General features: G+C 32.0%; 2 protein-coding genes and 1 long non-coding RNA gene across 3 annotated transcripts; 2 read left to right on the top strand and 1 right to left on the bottom strand.

Annotated features, from left to right (window-relative positions):
* Positions 1 to 1,903: 1,903 nt before the first annotated feature.
* LOC131021060 (fatty acyl-CoA reductase 3-like) lies at positions 1,904 to 20,592 on the top strand. Its single transcript, XM_057950142.1, has 10 exons — positions 1,904 to 2,129; positions 2,206 to 2,309; positions 16,879 to 17,078; positions 17,341 to 17,441; positions 18,363 to 18,555; positions 18,637 to 18,798; positions 18,871 to 18,952; positions 19,497 to 19,763; positions 19,871 to 19,998; positions 20,328 to 20,592. The coding sequence occupies exons 1-10, from the start codon at positions 2,051 to 2,053 to the stop codon at positions 20,488 to 20,490; spliced, it is 1,479 nt and encodes a 492-aa protein (XP_057806125.1). The 5' UTR covers positions 1,904 to 2,050; the 3' UTR covers positions 20,491 to 20,592.
* LOC131021070 (uncharacterized) lies at positions 5,794 to 7,322 on the bottom strand. Its single transcript, XR_009100832.1, has 3 exons — positions 6,932 to 7,322; positions 6,748 to 6,801; positions 5,794 to 6,078 (listed from the first exon to the last, which is right to left on the bottom strand). It is a non-coding gene; the product is annotated as an uncharacterized LOC131021070 (long non-coding RNA).
* LOC131021049 (uncharacterized) lies at positions 8,617 to 15,219 on the top strand. Its single transcript, XM_057950132.1, has 5 exons — positions 8,617 to 8,913; positions 9,657 to 10,095; positions 10,182 to 11,107; positions 11,188 to 12,411; positions 13,516 to 15,219. Exons 2-5 carry the CDS (start codon positions 9,776 to 9,778, stop codon positions 15,171 to 15,173), a joined length of 4,128 nt encoding a protein of 1,375 aa, XP_057806115.1. The 5' UTR covers positions 8,617 to 8,913; positions 9,657 to 9,775; the 3' UTR covers positions 15,174 to 15,219.
* Positions 20,593 to 21,008: the final 416 nt, after the last annotated feature.

The raw sequence follows: 21,008 nt of genomic DNA, 5'->3' as shown, positions 1-21,008 counted from the left end.
TGAGTTCTTAGGATAAAAAACTGCTCTGATGTTAAACATGGTATCATTGTATAAATTAGAGATATATTGTAGGGGGCTGAAACTTGTATTGTATTCAATTGGATGATTCTTGAGTATTACAACAATCCCTTTTATAGGGATGAAAAACATTGTACAAGGAATGTCATAACAAAAGGAAACAAATAAATTAGGGATCTTTGATTGAGATGTTTGACCCCTAAATTATTCTAATGGATTCTTTCCTTTCCAACAGAATCACTGCAACGAAAATGAGAAGAGACTTGTTTCTGCAATTAATTTGATTCATGGAAGAGGAGTATTTGTTAGGGTGCCTCCAACAATAAACTCAAATTTCAGCATCCAAAGTGCCACATCAGTTTTAGAACTCATTTATTTTTTTCTCCACCATCTTCTCCAATAACAAACCAATTTCTTACCTTTTATATAGGGTCCCACATAATATAATAAAACTCTATATTTAATTTTAAACCTGAAAATAATATACACAAAACAAAAAGTGAAACTACCGATAAAGAAAATGAAAAAAAATTAAAAAGGAAGGGGACCCACATCTGACAAGAAACTGGGAGCCTAATTTGCCCCCCTCCCACCCCATCTGTCCCCCAATTTCTTCTTCATTGAAATCGTATACTCTTGCAACTAATAACTTTCACCGCCTTAATTCTCACTTTCTTGTACTTTTCACCACCGTCGGCAACCGCACCTTCTCCATCCCCTTCCACCACCCCCACATCAATTCTTCTTTTTTCGCCGAAGTTGTAGATTTTAGCAATTGCCCGCCGCAAAACAGGTCGGTGAACCGTAGAGGACGAGTGGAAAAATCAAGATGTAGACGTTTGATGGTGGTCGCGGCGGCGGCGATAACGCCCACCAACTACAGCTGTGCAAAGCCTGAGTAGGAGAAGGAGGATGGGATTTGGGTTGGGGGTGACGATGATTTGGGGGTTGAGAGCTATGTTGCATAGGTACGGAGGTGCGGATGCGGGGGCGATACGATACGAGTACGGGGATACGAGTTTTTAAAAATTATATGGTGTGATTCGGCAATGATATATCTAATTATTAAAATTTTATGATATATAATGCTTATAAAATATATACTACAATTTAAATTTTCTTAAATTAATTATATGTAATTTACATTTTATTTTACCCAAACGTTAAGCATTTTCAATTATATAAGTTAATTGAGCAACAATATAACGATTCAAATATTATTAGTCCAATATATAAGTCATAACTGAAAATAAAATTATCAAAATAACCTTGTGTAGGTCTTTCGTGCACAAGATACGTGAATTTCGTCTATGGAATTTGCGAATCCGGTTTATTTTTATAAATTGTTTTAAAAGATACGCCACGTGGCGAATCGGGTGCGAATCCAACGAGAATCCGAGAGAATCGCACCCTAAAAGAATCCGATTCGCCGTACATACTAATTTTTGAAGAATCCGTGCATCATAGGTTGAGAGTTTTAAATTTTTTCATTTTATTCTTTTTATTTGATTAATTTTTAGAGTTTTAAAGAATTGATGAACTTTAAAATAAAATAATAAAAGGGTATTATGGTAAGAGTGGTTATTATTAGTATATTATTAATTTTATGGTTAGAAATAACTTTTACTGAAGTAAAATGGCTTATTTTAATATTTACCTCTAATAAAATTATAGTAATTTTTATGAAGGGGGTGAGTAATTAATTAAAATGTAATAAACCTAAACTAGCCGGCCCGCTAGAAAAAATCACTCAAACAATACTCAAAAAACACTAAAAATGCACTCCGTATTATACAAAAGGCCAAAGGAATAACGTGGTCCCAGAAACAACTTCCTATTTTTTCTCATTAATTGAAAAGGTTGAAATTATACTCGCTCATGAATAAACAAAATTGATATGTGAGAACTGAGAACCTCACTTTTTTCCGTGAAACCAACGTGTTCTGTTCCCTTTTATCTTTCTTTCTCTCGCTCTATATATTTATCGCCCATTCACAACAAAGATCATCACTTCATTCTTGAACTAATTGGAATGGAATTTCACAGCATTCTTCACTTTCTTGAAAACAAAAGCATCCTTCTCACTGGTGCCTCTGGCTTTCTTGCAAAGGGTACTCTCTCTCTCTCTCTCTCTCTCTCTCTCTCTCTCTCAACATACATAGATTTTTCACTCATCTGCTTGTGCAGTTTTCATAGAGAAGGTAATGAGGGTTCAACCAAATGTAAAAAAGTTGCATCTTCTTTTGAGGGCTGCAGATTCTACATCAGCTTTGCATCGTTTCAACACTGAGGTATGTTTGTATGTGCAACTATTTGATCGAGTATACGTGAGCCCAAAGTTTTAAATTTGTAGGTTCGTAATTTTGGCCGTTTTGCAAATGTAGGACAAATATTTGTGGGTTTACACTTTACAATTGCAGGACAAATTTTCAAAAATTTTGTCGATCGAGTTCAATTTGTCGCCGAATTTTTGAAAATTTGTCCTACATTTACAAAACGATTAAAGTTTCAAGCCTAAAAAAATGAGAGAGTAGAGAGATTTTTTTTTTAAATTTTAATTTTTAAATAAATATAACTTTTACATTTCAAATCAAATATTTACATAAAATTAGTCGAATTTTACAATTTTAGATAGAAATAAAATAAAAAACAGATAAAATATAATTTATAAATAAATCTTTAATTTTATAATAACTACAAAATTAGCACTCAATTTTGAAATTAATTTGAATTAATTTCAAATTAAAATTTTGACTTTTTTACTATAATACAAAGTTTGATCTAAGTGGGTGTTTTGACCCCAATGTATATATAACCTTTCTTCATATATATTAGTAACTTTTTTCTTCCCCTATTTATTTTTTGTGCTTGTGAAGCCAACAACTTGAGCAAAGTATTTTATCTATTTAACTTGGTCAGTATTTGAGATTTATGGGTTATCTAAAAATTTGTTAGTTTTGCACTATGTGTAATTGCATACACATATGTGTTGACTCTTACTAATAAAGGTAAGTACAATATTTTAGATAAATTGCTAGTTCGGATGCTACCACCACATGGCACAAAGCATAGTTTTTTTTAATTACATTTTAGACAAATTACTTCAAATTATTTTTTCTATCATATTTATATAAAATAGTACGAATTATATTTAAGAGAGATAAAGAACTTTAAAATATGAACATAATATATTGGGAGGAAAATAAAATATGATGAATTAAATTAAATTTGAGAGCCCAAAGTTTTTTTAGGCCCGTAATTTTAGCTATTTTGTAAATGTATGACAATTTTTTTCAGGCTTGGAATTGCAGGACAAATTTTCAAAAAATCAACGACCGGGCTCAGTTTGTCCTACGGATGCCGAATTTTTAAAAAATTGTCCTACAATTGGAAGCCCAAACACTACAAAAAAAGCGCTGATTACCGACGGCTAAATGCCGTCGGTAAAAAAAGACGGCCGCCGGTAAATAGTGTTACCGGCGGCGATAACGGCGGCAATCTCCCGCCGCTAAATGGTTCGTCGGCAACGACAATAACGGCGGCGAACATCCGCCGTCGGCAGTTAACGGCGGCGATGCCGCCGGAATTATCGCCGTTAAACGGCGGAGAATAGCCGGAGAAATAGCGGCGGCAGACACCGCCGCTAGTTACCGAGGGCTATTTTGCCGTCGGTAGAGAGCCACCGGAGTCCGGCTGACCCTGCCGGAAAACTACCGACGGCGAGTACCGCCGCTAACTAGCGGCGGCGAATCGCCGTCGGTAAAAAACTGCCGCCGGCCGGTGGGTCACGCCGGAGGATGGCCGGGTATTTACCGAGGGGAAATTGCCGTCGGTAACTACCGACGGCGTTTTGCCCACGGTAATGTTTTTTATTTTATTTTTTTATTTTATTTATTTATTTATTTATTTATTTATTTATTTATTTTATTGTATATTGTATATCCACAATTTATTTCCGTATTTATACGGTATTGCATACTTTAGACGAACTTCCCAGTCGGCGACCCGACTTCCCAGTGGGTCACCTATCTTGCTTGTGCTATGTGTCAAGCACGCTTAACTTTGAAATTCTTTTCGAGTGATCACCAGTACAGAACACTCGTATTATTGATATATCTACATCTATTAATTCATTTAAATGCTATATACTCACTCATATAATTATAATCTTTGAATATGTGGAGATAATACCTTAAATATGTTGTTAATTAGTGAGCGAGTTCGTTTCGGTCCTTATTTTTATCGTCGGTAAAATATTTAATTAATATTTAATAATTAATTAATTAATTAATTAATTAATTAATTTTTTTTTTTTTTTTTTTACATTAATACACCAAAAGTGTTTTAATTTGGTTATTATAATGTGATTTGAATTTATTTGTTTATGTTAAATGCAATCATCATCATCATTGCCATAAATATATAAAACATTTATAGTTTTAATAATTAAAGCACTTGAAATATATAGTTCAATAAAACATAAATTTGAAAAGAAAGTGCAAATGTAATTTTGTTTGAAAACATAAACATAAGTCTAAGCATCATCATCATCATCATCATCGGCATCAGGGTGTGGAGGTGGCGGAGCATTATACATCCTCATAAACGCCTCCAATTGAGCCACGCGGTCCTGCATCTGTTGGCGTTCTGCTTGCTCTGCCGCCATGCGCTCCTCTATCTGTTGGCGTTGTGCTTGCTCTGCCGCCAATCGCTCCTCCAGCGTGGAGATCCGTGTCTCATAAAGCTGCTGAGACACCGCAGAAGTGCCCGTGCTGCGGATAGACCCCCTACTAGCCTGACTCTGCCCGGCACTCCCGACGCCGTAGATCCGTGACCTATCAATTTGCACCACCTCCAAATACACCTCGTCTAGCCGCTCCTGTCGTCCTGTGGCAGCGGCCAGTCGATGAACCTCGGCCTAATACATACATAACAATGCATAATTGTTAGAAAATAAATACATTCACTAAATATTTGAATAAACTTAAACACTTACGTCAATTCTAGCATCTCTCTCCGACGTATAACTTCCGTCGGCGTACGTGTGGAGGCGGAGGAAGGTGGCATAGTTCGGTGCATCCTGGGGAGTACCAGGATCCAAGCTCTGTATATGCATTTATATAAGATAAATAAGTTATATTAGTCAATATATTAATTTAATTTCAGCAGTTATCCCATCGTCTGTGGAGGTCGCATGCCACCGCATATGTTCAGCAGTTGCAGGAGATGCAAACAATCTCTGCAATCGGGGCGTCAAGGGAAAATAGTGCATCTGTTTAGCGGGCACTTGTTTCTTTCTGCGACTCCCAGATGCACGCAAGCTGTCCTTATATCGTGATTGGTCACAGAACATACAACTATGTAGCTCACTAGTTTCCCCCCAATACAACATGCAGTTATTAACACAGCAATCGATCTTCTCTACTGGCAAACCCAAACCACGTAGATTTCTTTTCGTACTATAGAAGTCTTCTGGACAGTTGTTACCCTCTGGTAAAGCAGCTTTCATCATCGAAGACATCTGATTGTAAGTCCTCTCTGACATGTGGCTTTCAGTCTTTATGCTCATGAATTGAGTCATCCAACTTAATTGTGAGTACGTGTCACATCCTGCGTACAATGGAGTATCCGCTGCATCCAACATATTATAAATCTGTTGAGCGTCATTATTGGGCGGCTGCTCCAGATTTGGAGGATCTTGATAATTACTAGGTCCAGCATGGTCATGCACCATCCTTTCGTAGTTATTATATAATCCATCATCCTCATTCATTATAGCATGTTCTCTCGGCATAGACAGCGGTGCTTCCCCGTGACAAACCCAAACTTTGTAATTCAGGACAAATCCACGCCTACTAACATGTTCTCTGACCGTAGGTACATCTAAATACGCTTGATTCTTGCACTTCTTACACGGGCACCTAATGTTACCTTGTCCATCTGTGTACGCCGTTTGATTGAACGCCCACTCAAGGAAAAACTCAAGCCCCGTTTCAAATGCGGTACGATCATTGTATCTCGCGTACATCCACGTACGATTATCACTCATTCTTGCAAATTCTAATTGAAAAAAACAAATAAAACATAATAAATTACTTGAAATCTAACAAAATTTCGACAGCATAACCCCACTATCCTAACTACCAAGTGCTCGACTCTACCAGCAACTATAGTGACCATAGTGGTCCTAATTTACTAAGCCTATACTAGGTCTACACGACCCCCCAATGTCGAAGCAATAATACAATACAAATAAAAGCAATAAAAATCATGGTAATTAAATTAAAAACAATCATTTGTAGGGAGAAGATCCTTAAGAAATAATCAATTTCTATCCCAAAGGGAGAAGATCCTTAGGAAATTGATTAAATCTATCCCACAATATATATATATATATATAATAATATAACATTTCATAAACACATAGCACATAACATTTAATTTAACAAAATTATCCAACATATATAAATTATTCTAACAAATTAACAACTTACAATATAATTTAAAATTAATCATGCTTCATAATTTAAAATTAAACTAACAACATCATATATTAAATGGATTAATATAATTTAAAATTAATCATGCTTCATATAATTTAGTTATAAACAAAATCTATTATAAATTAATTAACTATATATAACAAATAAATCTATTTAATTAATATATAATTAAATACATAAATAAATTCATAATTAAATAATTAAATAAATAAATTAGAGAGCGTACGGTGGTGGTTTCCGGTGGATGTCGTGAAGAAGGCGGTGAAACGAGGTCGTCGAACTACAATAAATAATATAAGTGAAATTATATAATTATATATATATAATTAAAATTAATTAAATATATATATATATATATATATATATATATATATATATATAGATCTAGAGAGAGAGAGAGAGAGAGTTACCTGCTGGGTCGGCGGCGGTCAGCGGTCGGCGGCGGCGGCGGCGACGGCGAAGGAAGAGCAGCAGGGGGGGGGTTTATTTTCTGTTCGCGTGGGGGGTTGCGGCGCAGAAACTGAAAAAAGTTGCAAACCCGCTGCCCTATATTTTAAAGATTACCGACGGCAAATGCCGTCGCTATCTAGCGGCGGTAAATTTGCCGTCGTTAATTGTATTAATTTAATTATTTAATGCGTATTTTAACATTAACGGCGGCATCGCCGTCGTTATCTACCGGCGGCAAGTTTGCCGTCGGTAACTGGCCGGTATATTCGAGAGTACGGGTCGCCTGGAATGCCGCCGTCGTGCCGCCGTTAGCTACCGACGGCAAAATCGCCGCCGGTAGATTTCGCCGGTAAATACGCGTTTTTTTGTAGTGAAAAAAATTTGTCCAACATTTTCAAAACGACCAAAGTTGCGGACCTTAAAAGACTTTGACTTTGAGCTCAGAATATGTATATGTAGGTCTATACTACTTACATGTTTTGACCTTTTATGTGCGATTGGCAATATCATAAAAATATATCCTCTCTATGTGTCATAAGTATGTCATTTTTACCATTTTTAACCTTTTACATCTAGGAAGGAATCATATGACCTCTGCTAATTAATACTTCCTTTGTCTCAATAAATATGCTTCATAATTTTAGCACAATTATTAAGAATAAGAGTGATTAAGGATAAAATTGATAGAAAGTGGAGGATCCCAGAACGTTTTGTGAGTGAAAGTGATTTCCTTTTTTGGAATGAACCATTATTAATATAACAGACAAAAATTGAAAGTAAATTATTATTAATAGGCCGAAGATAGTAAGATTTGTGGAGCATTTATAATCTATTAATACGGTTGAGTTCTAGTGAAATTGTTATTTTTCGTGAAATGCGGGACTAATGAATAAGACAATATATATTGATGAATAAAATATATATAATGTTGAATAAAGATATTCAAAAAATTGGTAAACTTTTCGCTCTCTCTTATTTTTTGGACAATTATATCCTAACAAAAAATTAATTTCTCTAACCTATTTTATTGTTTGTGGTGTATTAAATTGAAAAGGACGAAGTATATAGTATTTAGCTAGGTATTATTTATCTTAGTTTTATTTATCACCATTTATCTCAATTTATATATCAAACACTGTGTTCAAAATTATCATATTAATGTGAGTTGTTGATTCGTATGAAAATACGTGGATTATTGAATATTTTGCATTATTTGTTCAATTCCAATATACGTAACTATCTATTATGAACAACAACTTAATCAAAAATAGCAGAAGTATTATCATTTAAAAAATAATTAGAAACAACATAAGTATTGATACACATATATGAAACTATGTAATTTATATACAACAAAGTTAAACTGATAATTCAAATGTGACATTAAATTGAGTGTGTGTATATATATATATATATATATATATATATATATATATATATATATATATACACGCATATCAAACTATTATACTATAATTTTTTATACAGTATACTTATATGTATATTGTCCAATCACTATGAAAAACAAGTTTTAGTTAATTAGGGTTTATTATATTATTTTGTGTTTGTGTGTGTCTGTGAAAATGAATAACAGACTTTTTAATTTTAATAAATTTATGTCGAAAATTCTTGATATATTCAACTATTCTATATTATATTTTTATGCCAGATTTGCTAAAATATGTATACTTCAGTGTTAAATTTAAAGCGATTAACTTATAAAATTCTTATTTTGTGTTGTCATTATTTGTAGATGTTGAAAGGTCTATCTCTTCAAATGTTGTGGAGAATGTAGATAGTGTTGTTGATTTTGAAGACAATGGTTCGAAATTTATCATTATTGATAAATTTAAAAAGCAAAAGAGATCTTTTTGTGTATCTTCATCTCCAAGTGATAATTCCATTATTGATCGTCGCAAGAAGAAGAAAGTTGAAAGTCAAGGTGATTAGTTATTGTTTAGTAGTATAAATTTATAATGATGTTATCTATATATACATGTCAATTAATATTTAATTTTATAAGTGTTGTGTTGTTTACAAATGAATATATATATATATATATATATATATATATATAAAGAACATATGTTTCCTATAATTTGTGAGTTTATATATATTTATCGATTAATTTTTTATATATGTTATGTTTCTATCATGTTTTATATATAGTTTACATTGTTTAGTAGTAATTCTTTAATGCCTCAAAAGTAATTTATATATATATATATATATATATATATATATATATATATATATATATGTGTGTGTGTGTGTGTGTGTGTGTGTGTTAAAATTTTAATTTATATTTATATTATGTTAGTTATTTTTGTGTAATACTATTGCAAGTCTTTGAAAGGATTCCAATTTTGCTTACTGTGAACATATTAAGCAAGTGTATTATATTTTTAGGTAATTCTTTATATTAAGGAGTACAACTTATGAAATTCAAATATGTTTACAATAAGTAAGTACATAGTTTTTTTAAAATATATGAATGATAGCATACATTGTATGAATAATTTAGTGAATGCTATTTGAGTAGAAGTTTTTTTACCGATTGGGTACTTATATTTTAGTTGCTTTTTGAAAATAAGTATGATAGTGCTTTGCATTTTCTTTTAACTTATTTTTGTACTTTCGAGTTATTTATATTGACAAATATATTTTGATTTTTTTTTTCTTCAGAATATTGGGATATTGGAGATGTTGTTCATGAATGTGAACATTGTTTTGCATTTTTTTGGTATGAAGAAAGATTGGCGAAGACTGTTAATTTTACAAAACCCAAATATTCATTGTGTTGCATGCATGGAAAAATTGAACTTCCAAAAGCTATGTGTCCGCCAAAAGTATTATATGATCTTATTTTTGGAAATAATGCCAAAAGTAAGCATTATCTCCAAAATATTAGATCTTATAATAATATGTTTGGATTCACATCAATGGGTGGTAAAATTGATCACTCGATAAATCAAGGCAATACCCCTCCGATTTTTCGATTGCATGGGCAAAACTATCATCTCATTGGTAGTTTGATGCCTATGGAAGGTTGTCCTCCAAAGTTTGCGCAGTTGTATATCTATGACACAGATAATGAAGTTCACAATAGAATACTTTCAGTGAGGTAATTTATTTCATTTGTGGTTTTTTTTTTACAATATTTTATACATGTAATTACTTTATATTTATAGTATTTTAATATTGTTTCAGGGATGTTGGAAATTTTAATGAATTACATACTGAAATTGTGCGTGATTTGCAAGCAATGCTTGATGAACAAAATGTGTTGGCGAAGTCATTTAGGATGGCTAAGGATCGATTAAGGGATGCAATCCAGCCAGATGTGAAATTGAGATTGATTAGTGAAAGAGGGAAAGATGCTCGAACTTATAATTTGCCGTCTACGTCCGAAGTAGCTGCACTTATTGTTGGAGACATAGATGATTCAATGGGCAATAGAGATATTGTTATTGAGTTCAAGAGTGGAAAATTGAAACGAATTAATGAGCTTCATCCATCGTATCTTGCATTACAATATCCATTGTTGTTTCCATATGGAGAAGATGGGTATAAATGTGACATTCCATTTGCAAAGGGTGTTGAAGAAAGCAAATTTTCGCGGAAGAAAATAAGTGTGAAGGAATTTTTGGCCTATCGATTGCATGAAAGACGTGGAGAATTTTCTATATTGTTCTATTGTCGACGTTTGTTTCAGCAGTTTATTGTTGATAGTTACACTATGGTGGAAGCTGGTAGATTGAACTTTTTTCGTTATAATCAAAATAAATTGCGATGTGATATGTATAAAGGTTTAGCAGATGCTTTGATACGAGGTGAGAGGGATCCAGCTATGCAGGGAAAACGAGTGATTTTGCCGTCTTCTTTCATTGGTGGTGCACGATATATGATTCAAAATTACCAAGATGCTATGACTATTTGTAGTTGGGCTGGATATCCGGATTTGTTTATCACTTTTACTTGCAATCCAAAGTGGCCAGAGTTAGTTAGATATCTTGATGCTAAAGGTCTAAAGTCAGAGGATCGGCCCGATATAGTTTCCAGAGTTTTCAAAATAAAGTTAGACAATCTAATTCATAGTGTTCGCAATGATCGAGTATTCGGTGTGGTCCGAGCAGGTATTTATATAGATTATTTTCTTTATACATATATTTTCATGAATTCAATATATATTCTAAATTAAACTTTCTTTTCTTAGTTGTTTACACAATTGAATTCCAAAAACGAGGATTGCCACATGCGCATATTTTGCTATTTATGGCAAAAGAGGATAAACATCCTGATGCTGAAGATATAGATAAGATCATTTCAGCGGAAATTCCAGATCCAATAGATGATGCTCAATATTATGAAGCTGTTAAAGAATTCATGGTTCATGGTCCATGTGGTGCCCTCAGAATTTCATCGCCGTGTATGATGAATGGTCGTTGTACGAAGTATTTTCCAAAGAAATATGTTGATGCAACAACTGTTGATGATGACGGATATCCTGTATATAGAAGGCGGAATAATGGGCGCGTTATATTGAAGAATGGTATATCTTTGGACAATAGATATGTTGTGCCTCACAATCGTGGTTTGCTTTTGAAGTATGGTGCTCATATTAATGTAGAATGGTGTAATCAATCACGATCGATCAAGTATTTATTCAAGTATATTAATAAAGGCAATGATCGTGTTACTGCATCATTTTATAATTCAAGCGAAGAAGATGATGAAGGGAGGGGCATAGATGAGGTGAATCAGTATTATGATTGTAGATACATCTCACCATGTGAAGCTGCTTGGAGAGTATTTGGATTTGAAATCCAATACAAAAAACCTTCTGTGGAGAGATTGAGTTACCATTTACCTGGTGAGCATGCGGTTATATTTTCAGAGGCAGATCGGCTTGAAAATATTTTGAATAGGGAAACTATTCATGAAAGTATGTTCTTAGGTTGGTTTGAAGCAAACAAAATGTATGCAGAAGCTAAGGAGTTTACATATCCTGAATTTCCTACAAAATTTGTTTGGAAAATTACGGAAAATCATCGGAGATGGGAACCAAGGAAACAAGGAGTTTCTATAGGTAGATTGTATTATGTTCCACCAGGTTCGGGTGAATCATTTTACTTAAGATGTTTGTTGAATATTGTTCGAGGTGCGACTTCTTATGAGGATATTAGATGTGTAAATGGTGTACAATATTCAACATTTCGTGAGGCTTGCTATGCTTTGGGTTTGTTAGAAGATGATAAAGAATATATTGATGGGATTGTTGAAGCAAGTAATTGGGCTTCTGCTTCATCTTTGAGAAGGTTATTTGTGACGTTGCTTACTTCAAGTTCCATGAGTCGGCCTGAAAATGTGTGGAGCAGTACTTGGAATTTATTAGGCGATGATATCTTATATCAACAGAGATTGGTATTACGATATCCAGGTATGTTTTTATGATGCTTTGTTATTAGTTAAAGCACTCCTTTTGTGATAATAATGAGTAAATTTATATGAATATGTGAATGTATATACATTGAAAATATATGGTATGTTTTTATATTATATATTGAAAAATGACTTATAAAAGTGGAATAATTAAACTATTGATATATAATTTGATAGCATAAATAGAATTCCATATTTTAAAAATATTGAAACATAATTCAATCATTTAAAATTGATCTATAAGTGAACGCATTAATTAAAAATAGGGATATATATGGTGATTGTAAAAAATATATATTATAATATTTTATTATTTAGTAAGCTAAATAATATTTGTTGGTATCAAGTTTAGTATCATATGCAATTCATTTTTCATCAAGTATGTCTGCCTGTAATACTTCTATTTAAATATATGTATATATATTTGTTTGTATATATATATATATATATATATATATATATATATATATATATATGGGCGCGCTCCAGTGAGATCCCCTATTTTTCGTGAAACACTGAGGATAATGAATAAGACATATAATATTAATGAACAAGACGTATATCTAACGAACAAAATGTATATACTGATGAAAAATAAAATTTAAATAATTGGTAATGAATAAGACATATATACTGATCAACAAGGCAGTATATACTGATGAACAATGCAGTATAAACTGTTGAATAACAAAATTTAAAATTTTTTGGTTCCTCTAGGATTCGAAACCTGTGAAAAAAATTCTCCCTCCAGATACAATATCAGCCATAGGATTGATAAAATAAACGCACCAGATCGTGCTCTAGATCTCATTAAAATTAGGGGGTCTCATTGGCGCGACCCCCTATATATATATATATATATATATATATATATATATATATATATATATATATATATATATTATTGGCAAGTGTGTAAAAATGTAGCGTAATTAAAGATATTTTTTGTGCAAATGTAGTGTACCGTCTGTTTAGGATAGGTTTCAAAAGTGTACTTTGATGAAAAATATTAAAATAATATGAATTATAAGTATATCTATTAAATGTAATTCTATATTATTTTGCAACTAATTCCTTTTATTTTGGAAATATTTTTGTGTAGATTTGAAGCTTACAGATATTGAAATTCAAAATTTTACATTGGTTGAAATTGAGAAGTTATTGGGTGAGCTTGGTAAGAGTTTGCGTGATTTTGAAACAATGCCATTTCCATCTTCGGAATTCTTGGATATGAGCAATGATAGGTTGATCTATGATGAGTTAGCATATGATCGTGAACAATTGGCTAAAGATCATCTTGAATATCTTGAGAAATTTACTGATGAGCAGCATGGAGTTTACAATACAATTATGACTTCAGTGGAATCTGAGTTTGGTGGTATATTTTTTGTGTATGGGTATGGAGGAACTGGAAAAACTTTTATATGGAAGTCATTGTCTGCTGCTATTCGTTCAAAGGGGGAAATTGTTTTGAATGTTGCATCAAGTGGAATTGCTTCATTGTTATTGCCAGGTGGAAGAACAGCGCATTCACGTTTCAAGATTCCTATTAGTATTAATGAGGATTCTATGTGTAATATAAAACCAGGAAGTCCGTTGGCAGAGCTAATTTTGATGGCAAAGCTTATTATATGGGATGAAGCTCCTATGGTGCACAAGTATTGTTTTGAAGCATTAGACAGAAGTATTCGTGATATAATGCGAGTTCGTGATGAATCAAGGTTAGATGTGCCATTTGGTGGTAAAACTGTTGTACTTGGTGGTGATTTTCGGCAAATATTACCTGTTATCCCTAAAGGTAATAGGCATGATATAGTTAATGCAACGATCAATTCATCTTACCTTTGGAACAGTTGCAAAGTGTTGAGGTTGACAAAGAATATGCGTTTACGACAAGTGTCTGAGAATATGGCCACTGAATTGGAAGAATTTTCGAGTTGGATAGCTGATGTTGGAGATGGATTAATTGGGAGTTGTGGTGATGGTGTTTCTGTGATTAGATTACCTGACGATATTGTGCTTAAGAGTAATGATGATCCGTTAAGAACTATCGTATCTAGCACATATCCGTTGTTCCATAGTGATAACTCTGATTTGTCTTACTTGGATAATAGGGCAATACTTGCTCCTACTTTAGATGTAGTTCATTCCATTAATGAATACATGATTAATTTCAGGGGTGGAGATGGTAAAATGTACTTTAGCTCAAACAGTTCTTGCAGATCTGATTCAGGTAGCAGCTTGATCAACGATATTCACACTCCTGAGTTTTTGAATAGTTTGAAGTGTTCTGGTTTACCAAATCATGAATTGTTCTTGAAAGTTGGGACTCCAGTAATGTTGTTGAGAAATATTGATCATCATAATGGGTTGTGTAATGGCACTCGACTTGTGATTACAAGGTTGGGTTCTCATATGTTGGAGGGAAAATTACTAAGTGGTCACAATGTTGGCCAATTAGTTTTGATCCCTAGGCTCAATATGATACCTTCTGATATAAGATTGCCTTTCAAATTTCAAAGACGACAATTTCCATTGGTTGTTTCATATGCAATGACCATTAATAAAAGTCAAGGACAATCATTGGCACATGTGGGCTTGTATTTGAAGAAACCTGTGTTCAGCCATGGTCAACTTTATGTTGCTATCTCAAGGGTCACCAGTCGACAAGGTTTGAAAATATTGGTATGTGGTGATAGTGATGAAGAATGTAATAGTACTGATAATGTAGTTTATAAAGAAGTTTTTCGAAATTTGTAATTTATATTTGACTACTTTGTTTAATGGAAGAGACCACGACTAGATTATGTTGTTTGTTGTAGTTTTTAAGATAATTTTATCATAATTATGCACCTAAATAAAAAAGTTCAATGGTATTATATATTTTGAAATAATTTTTATTCCAACTTAAGTATAGGTTACATTAATCTGCATCTCCTTATTTCATTGTCAAATTAGTATATTTATTAGCTTCATTATCGAAAGTATAATGGGCTGTTATTAGTTACTACATCATTAAATGTACCAAAAATTCATTAATCTTATTAATTGTTAGTATATGAAATTAGTATATCCCTTTGTATTGCGCATATGGCATCTCTTTATGAGGTGCATATTTATGTATTATTACTGTAAACATAATTTAAAAATATTTAAAAACATTATGGTATTGAATGTTTTTACTTAGCCATATTGTGGAAAGTTATAGTAATGATGTTTTGTAAAAAAGTGACAAAAACCATGGAGAATAGTACGTCTAATTGCAAAATGGTAATACAAATACAAGATTAATTTATATTTTGCCATAATAAAAATAGATGATAAACACGTGTACTTGCAAATTTAATATATGTACAACATAAAGATTTGTTAATTGCAAATTAACAAATTTTTAATTACTTTATTTAGTATAATGTAGAATTATTGATGTTATAAGTCTGTGCGTGTTTTATTTTTTCTATATTTTAAATTTTGTTTTAAGAAAAAATTTATTATTTTATTTTTTTGACTTAGGGGAGTTGGAGAGGGAGAGCAATGAGATTTGAACCCGAGACCTCACAGTTCACAACCAGGAGGTCGCACCGCTTGGAGTCCCCTTGGGGACTTAAGAAAAAATGTTGTTGATCTTAAGGAAACATGTTATTTTATTCTATATTTTAATATTGAAATTGGACTTAATTTTTACTATTTTAATTCGTAAAAATTAATAATTTTAAGAAATATATGAAAATAACAAATTGTCTCTTATTTATTTTTTAAAGAGATATAGTCACTATCACTAATTTAATATTCTATGTATATCATTATATTTGTGTCGTGCTGTCGTCTTTTAATATGAATTGTATGATATGAAAGTCTTTTATTATTTTAATTCCTATTTTTTGTATTATGTAATATAAATTATTAATTTTCTTTAATTTCTTTCTATTATGTTTTGTATATATCACTTAATATATATTTTTACAATTCTATAGTACTACTACTATACTTCGCAAATACGTATGAATATTCGTACCGTGCGAAGCACGGGTATAACACTAGTTAAATTGAAAAGGACGAAGTATATAGTATTTCGTAGAGGTGACAAAAGATTCGAGCCTATCCAAGTTTCCAAAATCGCGTTGGGTGGCTCTACTCGAATATCTAAATAGTTGAATATAATAATATTTATTAGGTTCGAGATATTTTTTATTGTACAAAATTTTCATGTCTGTCTAGGGCTCAGATTTTTTTTTTACCGTTTTAGGCTGGATCAGGCCCGCCCAAAATTCCATCTAGATGAAATTCTTTGAGCTCATTGGACTGGATCAAGCCTATTTTGTCAGCTTTAAGTAAAACTCAAAAATAAGTAATTACACATTTTAGGTAGTTTCAATTTATGATGGTCACCCTCAAGGTAGGACTTTTACACCATCCATTTGAACATAATCTATAAATTAAAGAAAATTTAATTTTAATGTTGAAGGTGATGGGGAATGAGTTGTTTAAGGTAGTAAGGGAGAAATATGGGGCAAAATTGAACTCCTTTATCCAAGAAAAGGTGATGGTGGTATCCGGTGATGTCACGTGTGATTGCTTGGGATTAGAAAGCTCCACTTCGAAAAAGCTGTTTGAAGAAGTGAACGTCGTCATCAACTGTGCTGCAACTACTAATTTTGATGAGAGGTATTGCCTTATTTTGATTTTGATTCCATTTTCTAAAAGAGTAGTGCTATAATGCAATAAAATATTCTATACTAGTAATACCCAATTCAACAATAGGAAAAAAAAAAAACAAGAGTTCTCTTATATTTGTCTAATTAAATAATTTTAAATGGAATATATTAAATGTTTGACTGGCGAAACTTGTAATCCTAATTCTAACGCTACTTTATATCATTGATTACATATATTAACTATGCAATGATTTTATTTGTAATTGTGACAGATATGATATTGCGCTTGAAATCAATACAATTGGAGCTGCCAATGTTTTGAGTTTTGTGACTAAATGCAGTCAATTGAGTGTCTTCCTCCACGTTTCCACCGGTCTGCATACCCTTGACTCAACTATATAATAATAATAATAATAATAATTTATTATTTTTCGTTTTGATATATGATTCGGTATTATTTTACAATAAATCTATGCAGTCACATTGTGGCCACCCACACACTAATATAATAAGGATAATCTTGATTTATTTAATTTATTTTTTAAATAAAAATAAGATTTAGTTATTTTATTATATTCTCTATATTGTACTTATTTTTTTAAATTTTTTTTGCATTTTTTATTTTTAATTTATTTTTTTAATAAAAATAAAAAAGTTACCAAAAAATTGCAAAAAAATTACTATAATGTAGATAATATGATAAAATGACTAAATTTATTTTTATTTTAAAAAAAGTTAAATAAATTAAATTATTTTCTACTTAAGTAAATTGTGGGTAGCCACAATGTGGCTGTTTATTTAGCATTACTCATTATTTTATTGTTTTAATAATAATAATAATTTATAAATTTTCTTTTTGGTATATGATTCGGTCAAATCGTTTAATAGCACTTTATTCGCGTAGCACGTTGTTGTGTGAAACACATGAAAATAGAATATATTGGAATTAATTCGATGCATCTCCCTCTTTTAGAGATGCTAACACTAATGCCCAAGGTTCAGAATTGATGTCCCAATGTCACGTTAAAGCTGAGAAAGTCCGTATTTGGAATAAAGTCATGTTTTATTACAGATTTAAAAAAAAATGAATTGCTTCGTCATGAAAAATGACAATGGTAAAATGTCCCAAGTGTCCTAAAGAGACATCTAAACGATGTGAACGGTAAATTTTAAGCAGCGAAATCTAAGATTTAAATCTTCATTGTTTCTCCCCAAATAAAAAAACAAAAAGAAGCAAAAATGGATATTGTTATCAAACTCTGAAGACGTAGTTACGTTATATATTGAATTTTAGCATATGTATTTGGAGAGAAGGATGGACTGATTTTGGAGACGCCATTGAAGTTGGGTGACACTTTGAATGAGACACTTGGACTCAAGATTGAGACGGAGAAAATAATTATTGATAATAAATTAAAGCAGTTGCACAATGATGGAGCTTCGGAGAAAGAAATTACATCGACGATGAAAGATTTGGGTTGCAAAAGGTACGTCAAATTTCAACTAAAGAGAAAGTTTATATATATAGTGATATTGAATTGAGTTGAGCATGAGTATGGTTGTGGCAGAGCAAGGAAGTATGGATGGCCAAATACATATTCATTCACCAAGGCAATTGGAGAAATGTTGTTGGGACATTTCAAAAATAACATTCCTTTAGTAATAATTCGCCCTGCTGTTATCACTAGTACTTTCAAAGAACCCTTTCCCGGTTGGACTGAAGGGGTCAGGTAATATATATTTTAATTCTTGATTTATTATTATTATTATTATTATTATTATTATTATTATTATTTTGGCAGACACATTGATAGCTTCGTGGTGGGATATGGAAAGGGCAAATTGAGTTGCTTTCCAGGCGATCCTCAAGCTATAATGGACTTGGTCGGTTGTAATGCTATTTTCTCTTTTACTAATTCTTTTTTTCTATCTTTCATTTACTAAATCCGTTGATTATACTATTTAGCTATGAAGCGAATTAATAAAATATCTATTTTATCATTTTAAAGGTGAAAACTTAAGGTTAAAAAAATAGTCATTCTTACAACTTTAAACTTGTAATAATTCACAGTCACGAGGCTTCTTAGTCGTAAATTGGCTATATATCTTATCTTATAACTCACAACCACAAAGCTTCTAATTAATCGTGAATTAAGGCTTATTAATGTGAATTGCGGGTAAAACGGGTTAATTTAAGCCAAAAAAAGATTTTAAAAAAAATTGTGATTATTTTTTAATCTTCACGACATCAAAATGAATATTTTGATATGTTAACTAAAAACATAAACATATCATGTATCATACACGTACACCGGAATTAATCCATGATAATAGTAAAGAGATTGGAATCAGACTTATATAAAAGATGCAAATACATATAATTAAATGATGATTAATTAATGGACATGTACTATATTTTTTAGTGCAGATTCCAGCAGACATGGTGGTGAATGCCATGATAGCATCAATGGCAGCACACGGCGGCGAAGCAGCGCAAACGATCTACCACGTGGGATCTTCGATGTCGAACCCGGTGGTGTATCAGCGCCTCCAAGATTGCGGCCTGCGTTTCTTCACGGAGCAGCCGTGGATTGGCAACGACGGCAAGCCTGTCGTTGTCAGAAGGGGCACACAGTTGCCTACTAAGGTTGCTGTCCGAAGATACATGGAACTTCATTACTTGATTCCCCTCAAGGTAAATTCAATCATCGTCTCGGCTCATCTAAAAATTTTATTCAAATATTTAATTAATATTCAATGATTTATGTGTGTTGATTATGGAATTTTGTTCCTCGTGATCAGATTCTTAGCCTGGTAAATGCAGCAAGCTGCGGCTACTTTCAAGGGACCTATCTAGATCTTTCTAGAAAGGTCGCCTTCTTGATGCGTTTGGTCCAACTCTTCAGCCCTTATGTCTTCTTCAAGGGAGTGTAAGTATACATCTACATTAACTTAACACATGAAATAAAACTAGCTAGCCACTTAATATTGTAAAAATAAAAAATATTCCTGAAGACAAATATATAATTCACAACTAAGCCTATGTTAGTTGTAAATGGCCATAATTTAGAGGGAATTCACCATTAGAGCTAGGTCAATTGTCAATTGTTAGGTAAAATAGTAAGAAATGCTAGTTTCTTAAAAGAAAAATCATGGTAGTGGTTAATTATGTTTACTATCTTAAAATAATTATTTTATTAGTTCATTATATATGTTGTGTGAATCAACCTATTTTGGTAATATGTATGTTTATATGCAGATTTGATGATACGAACACAGAAAAATTGAGAAGGGCGATAAAGGAGAGGTGTGGTAGTGATGAGGATGAGATATTCTACTTTGATCCAAAAACCATAAATTGGGATGATTATTTCCCCAACACACACATTGCTGGTGTGGTCAAATATGCTTTCAGACGCTGATCGCTAGATTTTGTTTTTCGTAAAGACTTTAATATTATTGGCGAATTGTTTGAGCTTTATTTAATTATCTGCCAATAATAATTGGTAGCTATATTATCAGGACACGTTGACTTTGAAGAATTAAACATTTAATAACATTTTTTAATTATAATTGGTAGTTATATTTAATAACCTTTTTAATTCTTATTATTTCCAACGTCTAAAAACTACAAAAAATAATAAAAAATTTAAAAAAAAATGTTTAAAAAATATATAAAGTACAATGTGGAGAAAACAATAAAATTAACTAAATTCTTTTTAAATTTGAACCTAAATTTTAATCAATCAATTGTTTAAAACATTTAGCCTTTTTTTGTCCGAACAAATTTTGTCCAAATAGCCCTACTCTTTATTAATATAGCAAACTCCACCACGAAACGCTATAAAAAATTAATTGCTTCATCATGAAATAAGACAATGGTAAATGTTCCAAGGACACATCTAAACAATGTGAACAATAGTAAACAACGAAATCTAAG

Source organism: Salvia miltiorrhiza, chromosome 1 (genome assembly GCF_028751815.1).
Source record: "Salvia miltiorrhiza cultivar Shanhuang (shh) chromosome 1, IMPLAD_Smil_shh, whole genome shotgun sequence".
Lineage (NCBI taxonomy): Eukaryota > Viridiplantae > Streptophyta > Magnoliopsida > Lamiales > Lamiaceae > Salvia > Salvia miltiorrhiza.
Note: the sequence above shows the minus strand (reverse complement) of the source record. Positions and strands in the feature narration are given on the sequence as shown.

Excerpts from the sequence above, each read along its gene's own strand:
- LOC131021060 (XM_057950142.1), top strand. The coding sequence starts at position 2,051 with ATGGAATTTCACAGCATTCTTCACTTTCTTGAAAACAAAAGCATCCTT. Across the intron at positions 17,079-17,340 it reads ACTACTAATTTTGATGAGAG|ATATGATATTGCGCTTGAAA; the intron begins GTATTGCCTTAT and ends TAATTGTGACAG. Across the intron at positions 18,953-19,496 it reads CTCAAGCTATAATGGACTTG|ATTCCAGCAGACATGGTGGT; the intron begins GTCGGTTGTAAT and ends TTTTTAGTGCAG.
- LOC131021049 (XM_057950132.1), top strand. The coding sequence starts at position 9,776 with ATGCATGGAAAAATTGAACTTCCAAAAGCTATGTGTCCGCCAAAAGTA. Across the intron at positions 11,108-11,187 it reads ATTCGGTGTGGTCCGAGCAG|TTGTTTACACAATTGAATTC; the intron begins GTATTTATATAG and ends TTCTTTTCTTAG. Across the intron at positions 12,412-13,515 it reads ATTGGTATTACGATATCCAG|ATTTGAAGCTTACAGATATT; the intron begins GTATGTTTTTAT and ends ATTTTTGTGTAG.